The sequence below is a fragment of the Teleopsis dalmanni genome, chromosome 2 (genome assembly GCF_002237135.1).
Source record: "Teleopsis dalmanni isolate 2A chromosome 2, ASM223713v2, whole genome shotgun sequence".
NCBI classification, from domain to species: domain Eukaryota; kingdom Metazoa; phylum Arthropoda; class Insecta; order Diptera; family Diopsidae; genus Teleopsis; species Teleopsis dalmanni.
The window spans coordinates 15,752,821-15,762,096 of record NC_051847.1 but is presented as its reverse complement, the minus strand read 5'-3'; the positions used below and the strand labels follow the sequence as shown (position 1 = coordinate 15,762,096).

Below are 9,276 nucleotides of genomic sequence, written 5' to 3'. Positions count from 1 at the left end.
CTAAAACTCACTTCGTGCTTTCAGTATAAACATAACTTTGTCGAAATTTTTTGTTTAAGTCTTATTAAATATTTCATACATTTGTGTTCAATATATTTTAGTATTCCATCTATAAAGTAAATAAAATCGTTTGTGTTTAATTATTATTATTATTAGGAATTATTTAAAAAATAATACTGCACTTCAGACTCTATAAAAATCTACATTTGAATATTTATTATCATTCTAAATAAAAAATATGAATAGAATGCAATATAGAAGCTAAAATCTTGTCATGAATTGCGAACATCGTTTTAAATCCTCTAAAGACAAAAAAATACAGATAATTTCAAAATTTAATACAGATGAATTCATTTATGAAAATGTTTTAATCATAAGATGTTTTTGAATACAAAAACAACTATCATACTTTACCCACTGAAGCGTTTTATTTTGCTTTTATTTTTTGTTTTTCAACTCCGCAGACTTCGTTACTATCCCATTAGTTGAAATTTCCGAATACTTTCCGAATCGTAAATCTAAATACGAACAGCACTACTATTGAATGCTGCTATTCGTACATTACTTCAAATATTTCTCAAATCCATTTGATTCACTGGTAAATCTCTTGTATACAGACATTTGTTGTCTATCTCATATTGTATGTACAGATTGTAGCATAAAAAAGTAGTGTAAATATTCTCTATAAAATATTTTAATTTTTTAGGTTTCTCCAAATGATTATACATACAAATACACATCAAAAATTATTGTGCTTTACTAACCTGAAAAAAGTAGAAAAAATGTCTCTGACTTTTTAGGATCCAGTATGTTGCTAAAACTCTTAGGAGATCATTGTAAACGCTATCTTGTAAACAACATCTTTAGAGAGATGATTAACAGTAGTTGTCGAACTTAAATGTAATAGTAGTGTATTTCGAAAACATTCGATCACGCCTTCAGTCCTCTAAAAGAAAATGTTAAATTTATACAAGAGAAATGTTTGTTTCTTTTTTATTAATTTAGCTTTTCTTAATGGTATAATGTTATCCTTCCTATCTATCAATTTAACAGTTATTAATGCCAAAGATATAAATATTATTCAAACAACGAATTACAATATTTTTTAAATCATTAAACTATACAACATTTATTATATGCTCAAGTAACTAACAACAACTAACTCAACTAATATATAATTATATATTATTATTTATGAAAATATATAATACAATATATTATGTATATAATATAACTGGGTACACATATGAGCTTTAAGAATAGTTATTATTATAACATATATGTTATAATATTATAATATTTACTATAATAGTTATTATTGTTTGTCATTACAACTTGTTTTAAAATGAAATTTGTTTGGCTTTTGCAGTGATTGGCCAATCAGACAGAGGAACATCTTTAACATTCAAATTTCTAAAACGGAATCGAGCAACCACGCCTGGGTTCGGCATCCTCACCGTAAACCTCACAAATTTTTCGACAACTTTTTGCATTCATTTCACCTTTTTTTAAGGATATAAAGGATATAAAGGAAGCATCAAATAGTGAATTTAATAGATTTATAAGAAGGAGTTAACTTGAGCGGGCTTCAGATGCAGTCCTGAATAATTCGAATTTAATTTGAATCACTCATATGCAGTGCAACTTTTTTAACTTACTACTTAATGGCATTAATAAATAAAGTTAAGAATTCTTTTTTGATGGTTTAATAAATTTCAATTTTAAATAAAAAAATCACAGCATTTTGAAAAGTCACAATGTGAAATTTTTAAAAGCTCTAATTGTTTTGAGCAAGCCAATGCATGGGTAAATTAAATAAAAGCGTCCTACAATACATATTGAAAGTTCTATGGTTTGATGGTCAGCACTCTGGACTTGATTCCAGCGATCCGAGTTCAATTCTATGTAGGCGTTCAGAGTTTGCTGTTGTGATGGATTATAATAGCTCGATGATTAATATAAATTGGATGCTTATTAAGAATATTGGAATATTAGACCATTAGAGAGTCTAGACTACAGAGAGCCAGTCTAAGAAAGAGAAGGAGATTTTAATTCAACTGTGAACACTGCTTTAAGATACTCTGCGCTTTTCTCTGCATTTTAAATAATTTTCTATATATAGCATATATTAAATTCTATGTACATAAAGAGGTTTTTTCGAACAGTAGTGAACTGCAACAACAAAAATTTTATTTTTTATATTATTTTAATTAATTGAATATTTGGCTGACCATACAGCTGTTTCGAGTATTGCCAAATACCTATCATCAGTGGTCTTGGAAATAATTCTTGTATTTAATTATTCTTAAATACTTATTTTTGAGACTGCAAGTACCAGGAATCGAACTCGGGTCCTGCCAAATGTGAAGCTCAGAATCAGCAAACCTATATACATGTAAATATAGTTCAAATAAATAAAACATTAAACAATTGTAATTACTTCCGTTAATTTTAATAATGAATATTAATAAAAATAATAATGAATAACTACAAAATAAATAACAAGTTCTTCGAATTATGTCCACATCTTAAAATTATACAAATATGTTAAAGTTATCTCTTAAATGTTTAAAGTTCGCTTACTACTTACTAGTTCACTAACTATACATAAACTCGAAATAATCGAAATAAAGATCGAAATAAAATCTGCATTTGGACATGATGCATCACCATCATTGAACTGATTTAACTGATTTATAGTAAAATTATTTTAAGAAACTTTACCACTATACGCCATCATTTGAAACGGATGAGTTCCCTTAAAAATTATGGACAAAATCCAACGTGCCATCTCTAAAACTTATCTCTCCAGACTCTCCAGGTTGTTAATGTTACTTTCTTGTATTTTACTAAGTCTATCTTTGACTAAATGTGGTTTTAACAAATCGAATCGAGATTTTATTTTTCTACCTAACATACAACGGAAGACTGGTGGAGTGCCTTATGTTGTATAATGTTTTATAGCACGATAAACAAAAGGACATCTTTCAAGTATTACTTTAGACGTAATACTGTTTCTTGATAAAATTTTCAGTCAGAAAGTGCATAAATTAATTTAAAAGCCATTTGCTTTTAAACAGTGTTGGAGTTCCCCTGCTGTGGATTGGGTTCCATTATCGTTTACTGTGGTATCCTTGAACCATTTTACAAGAAACGTTTCTCAGTATCGTAATCGTGGATGCCGTCGTTATATGTATGTTGAGTTTTAGTGATTCATACCCATTTGGAGTATACATCAACTGCAACTAAAAAGTAAACATTTTTTATTGGTGCGGCAAATTTAATGTAAATCCGTGTTCAATTGTTAAACGTTCGTTTTCTCACAGAACCTCCCGAAAATTCTACCGTCTAACGCGAAACAAATTTGCTGATTGCAAAAGAATCTAATTATGGTTCAAATTCACAATTCCTTTTATTTTTTTTAAATAAGCAAACCATTCCAATTTTGTTTGATCTTTACTGCGAAATGCTCCAAAAAAAGTTTGACTTTCAGCACATGTTACTCTGTTTATAATAGACACTCTGTTTATAATCATATTATAATAACTTTATAATAGGACTAACCATTCTATTTGATTATCCCGATATTCCATTACAATAAAATGGGAGTCCAATATTTTCACCCAATTCCTCTTACTTTAAACATGTGGCCTGAATTTTAGCGCACCTTAGTTGTTGTTATAATGAACACTCTATCGTTCTGGACCATTATCTCATATTTTTTTTTTTTGTTTTTTCTAACTTATCGAAAACTTAACGCATCTCTCTTGTATTCTACTCTTATATATAAGGTGTCATTTAATACTTCTTAAAAAAATTTTTGTTTTTGTACTTTAGAAAATATATTTCAACATCTTGCAATCACCGGGACATAAAGGCAGATAATAGCTTTGCTATATCTTTACTGATTATATTAACAATTAATGTTAAAAACAAACTCAAATGTGCTACAATTATTGCCTTATATGAGGAAAATACACATATATTCTTTATTCTTGTTTTATAAAAGCACAATTGTATTCTTGGAAAGCATCATATTTAACCATCATTATGTATCTAAATCGTACCATTTTAGTTAAAAAATACCACAAATTAACCCTAAAACCCTAAACATTTTTAACCATAATTATTATTTAGTAATGTTTACTGTGCTTCATTTATTATTTAACACATTATTTTTTTGATGTTTTTTAACCAAAAATTTAATTAATAAATTTAAGAAATGTGAAATGCAATAAGTTTTAAGAAATTTATTGACGACATACTGATATTATTTATATATGTATTTTTCATTAGTATTTTAATAAAAACTAGTACTTGAATCCAGAACACTAAATATAAAGCACTCCACTAGCCTCCCATTTTATGTTAGGCAGAAGAATAAAATCTCGATTCGATTTATTAAAACCACATTTGGTCAAAGATAGACTTAGTAAAATACAACAAAGTAAATGTTACTGAAGAATCCTGAAGAATCTGGAGAGATAAGTTTTAGAGATGGCACGTTGGACTTTATCCATAATTTTTAAGGGAACTCATCCGTTTCAAATGATGGCGTATAGTGATGAAGTTTCTTAAAATAATTTTACTACAAATCAGTTAAATCAGTTCAATGATGGTGATGCATCATGTCCAAATGCAGATTTTATTTCGATCTTTATTTCGATTATTTCGAGTTTATGTATAGTTAGTGAACTAGTAAGTAGTAAGTGAACTTTAAACATTTAAGAGATAACTTTAACATATTTGTATAATTTTAAGATGTGGACATAATTCGAAGAACTTGTTATTTATTTTGTAGTTATTCATTATTATTTTTATTAATATTCATTATTAAAATTAACGGAAGTAATTACAATTGTTTAATGTTTTATTTATTTGAACTATATTTACATGTATATAGGTTTGCTGATTCTGAGCTTCACATTTGGCAGGACCCGAGTTCGATTCCTGGTACTTGCAGTCTCAAAAATAAGTATTTAAGAATAATTAAATACAAGAATTATTTCCAAGACCACTGATGATAGGTATTTGGCAATACTCGAAACAGCTGTATGGTCAGCCAAATATTCAATTAATTAAAATAATATAAAAAATAAAATTTTTGTTGTTGCAGTTCACCACTGTTCGAAAAAACCTCTTTATGTACATAGAATTTAATATATGCTATATATAGAAAATTATTTAAAATGCAGAGAAAAGCGCAGAGTATCTTAAAGCAGTGTTCACAGTTGAATTAAAATCTCCTTCTCTTTCTTAGACTGTCTCTCTGTAGTCTAGACTCTCTAATGGTCTAATATTCCAATATTCTTAATAAGCATCCAATTTATATTAATCATCGAGCTATTATAATCCATCACAACAGCAAACTCTGAACGCCTACATAGAACTGAACTCGGATCGCTGGAATCAAGTCCAGAGTGCTGACCATCAAACCATAGAACTTTCAATATGTATTGTAGGACGCTTTTATTTAATTTACCCATGCATTGGCTTGCTCAAAACAATTAGAGCTTTTAAAAATTTCACATTGTGACTTTTCAAAATGCTGTGATTTTTTTATTTAAAATTGAAATTTATTAAACCATCAAAAAAGAATTCTTAACTTTATTTATTAATGCCATTAAGTAGTAAGTTAAAAAAGTTGCACTGCATATGAGTGATTCAAATTAAATTCGAATTATTCAGGACTGCATCTGAAGCCCGCTCAAGTTAACTCCTTCTTATAAATCTATTAAATTCACTATTTGATGCTTCCTTTATATCCTTTATATCCTTAAAAAAAGGTGAAATGAATGCAAAAAGTTGTCGAAAAATTTGTGAGGTTTACGGTGAGGATGCCGAACCCAGGCGTGGTTGCTCGATTCCGTTTTAGAAATTTGAATGTTAAAGATGTTCCTCTGTCTGATTGGCCAATCACTGCAAAAGCCAAACAAATTTCATTTTAAAACAAGTTGTAATGACAAACAATAATAACTATTATAGTAAATATTATAATATTATAACATATATGTTATAATAATAACTATTCTTAAAGCTCATATGTGTACCCAGTTATATTATATACATAATATATTGTATTATATATTTTCATAAATAATAATATATAATTATATATTAGTTGAGTTAGTTGTTGTTAGTTACTTGAGCATATAATAAATGTTGTATAGTTTAATGATTTAAAAAATATTGTAATTCGTTGTTTAAATAATATTTATATCTTTGACTTTAATAACTGTTAAATTGATAGATAGGAAGGATAACATTATACCATTAAGAAAAGCATATGCAAATTATAAAAAAGAAACAAACATTTCTTTTGTATAAATTCAACATTTTCTTTTAGAGGACTGAAGGCGTGATCGAATGTTTTTGAAATACACTACTATTACATTTAAGTTCGACAACTACTGTTAATCATCTCTCTAAAGATGTTGTTTACAAGATAGCGTTTACAATGATCTCCTAAGAGTTTTAGCAACATACTGGATCCTAAAAAGTCAGAGACATTTTTTCTACTTTTTTCAGGTTAGTAAAGCACAATAATTTTTGATGTGTATTTGTATGTATAATCATTTGGAGAAACCTAAAAAATTAAAATATTTTATAGAGAATATTTACACTACTTTTTTATGCTACAATCTGTACATACAATATGAGATAGACAACAAATGTCTGTATACAAGAGATTTACCAGTGAATCAAATGGATTTGAGAAATATTTGAAGTAATGTACGAATAGCAGCATTCAATAGTAGTGCTGTTCGTATTTAGATTTACGATTCGGAAAGTATTCGGAAATTTCAACTAATGGGATAGTAACGAAGTCTGCGGAGTTGAAAAACAAAAAATAAAAGCAAAATAAAACGCTTCAGTGGGTAAAGTATGATAGTTGTTTTTGTATTCAAAAACATCTTATGATTAAAACATTTTCATAAATGAATTCATCTGTATTAAATTTTGAAATTATCTGTATTTTTTTGTCTTTAGAGGATTTAAAACGATGTTCGCAATTCATGACAAGATTTTAGCTTCTATATTGCATTCTATTCATATTTTTTATTTAGAATGATAATAAATATTCAAATGTAGATTTTTATAGAGTCTGAAGTGCAGTATTATTTTTTAAATAATTCCTAATAATAATAATAATTAAACACAAACGATTTTATTTACTTTATAGATGGAATACTAAAATATATTGAACACAAATGTATGAAATATTTAATAAGACTTAAACAAAAAATTTCGACAAAGTTATGTTTATACTGAAAGCACGAAGTGAGTTTTAGTTATCCATAGACATAGATATATGAGCACTATCACTGTTTCCTTTTATTTCATATATTCTATCAGGACTAATCTTTATGTATCCTTTAACAATTACAGGTGCTTAAAAGCAGTATGGGCAGAATGGAACTCGTTTTTTATCTTCTTCGTCTGAGTCGTCATATCGAATAGTAATGTGCTTTTGATATTTGGCAGGTTTCTTCGTTGGCCTTTCAGACGCGATGGTATTCTCATTTAAAAAATTCATGTGTCCCTGAGAAACTGAATTCGGAATGTATGGGAAACTAGACGACTTTGTTATATTCAAATTTGTTCTGCGGACCTCACTTAATGTATTGACTTCTTTTATTGCATAATTGATTGGAAATAAAAAATTATTTTAAATTATAACAGAGTTTAATTTTGTTTATTTACTATATAGGTATAAGCTCAGAGAACGTCGTTTTGAAATATGTTAATATTACCTGTAGAATATTGGTATTCCAAAGAGGTATCACTGTGATAAGGGAAAACTTCTTTCAATTTGTTGCTTATTGAGTTACTAATAACCTGTAGTCAAACGCAGAGTGTGAAATTAATTATTACTAAAGAGAAATTTACAATTTTTGGAAAGAATATAATAATAAAAACCTTATCGTTATTGTTTTTCGTTGTAAGATTAAATGGTTCCCAATTTAAATTGTTTCTAGTTACTTTGCTTTCTATATCTTCCCTAATTTGCTTGAGTTCATCAATGGAAAATTTTATAATCTCTCCATCATTTTTTGAAATCGACACCTCTTTTGTTACTTTCTCCCATTGTGGCTGATCCGATGTAGACTTTTTCTGTTGAGACAAGTTTTCTTGTTCAGTATCAGTGATAACTGTATCAGTGATAACGGATACTGATGTTTCATTCGTGAGTTCATCAATCGAGAACCTTATAATCTCACCATCTGTTTTTGATATCGACACCTCATTTGTGGCTTCCTCAAATTGTGGCTCATCCAATGTAGACTTTTTCTGTTGAGACAAGTTTTCTTGTTCTGTATCAGTGATAACTGATACTGATATTTCATTCGTGAGTTGTTTTTTGGAGCAAGCATTGAACTGCTCTTGTTCCGCAACGTTTTGTACATCTTGTATGCTGTCAGTTTCACTTATTGCATGATTGGATTCCTCATTGGCAATAGATGTACATGACGAAGGTGGCAAACCGGAATTAGTGTATTCTCCTTCTTCGGTTTCATTCAAAATATGCTTCTTGCTGCTAATAGGCAATATAGTAGCTGTGCAGGCCCTTATTTCAAAGTCAACTGTATTTGCAATTGCATCTTCGATATGATCCATTTTCTTCAGAATGTTTATAAAATTACAAATGCAATTAAGCAGATATTTTACTCAAGTTCCAATGGACTAAAAGTGACTCTAAATAAATAGAAATTTATAATTTTTAACAGAACAGAAAAAGATAAGTTTTGATTAAATTTATTATTTTTGGACAACTTAAAATGGTTACTCTGATTGCATTTATTCAATAATTTACTTTCTATATTTATAGTTCATTTGGTGGCATAAAGAATTATGTCAAGCAAGTTATTTTTAAATAAAATTATTAACTTATTTAATTTGAAAACTGTACGACTCGCAGCAAAGAAATTAAAAGAGAATTTAAGAGATAAATTTAGTTATTTCTCTTCTCATTTTAAGGAATTTCTAAATCATATACCATACAACTTACAATAAATAAGATAATAGTGAGTCAAAACAATGACTGGGTTTGGATAGGCTTCGAGACCACTATTCGATATATTTTTTTGTTCTTATTTATATTTCCATATCCTTAATTTAAAGAAACTATTTTTTTATAGTTTTGATGTCAATATGATTTGGGGGCTCCATAAAGTATCTACTCTATATAGTTTTATAAAGCTTAAAACGAACTGATCTAGGGGTGACCGCTTAAGTATAAACATATGTGTTCTATGCAAATTACTCTTTCAATTT

The 9,276-nt window shown here is 28.1% G+C and overlaps 1 protein-coding gene across 1 annotated transcript; it reads right to left on the bottom strand.

The window, feature by feature from the left end:
* Positions 1-7,197: 7,197 nt before the first annotated feature.
* Positions 7,198-8,751, bottom strand: LOC119683435 (the record flags this gene model as incomplete). Its single annotated transcript, XM_038097106.1, is given in 3 exon segments — positions 7,198-7,632; positions 7,755-7,839; positions 7,921-8,751. Coding segments are annotated over 3 exon segments (1,023 nt in total). The 5' UTR covers positions 8,620-8,751.
* Positions 8,752-9,276: the final 525 nt, after the last annotated feature.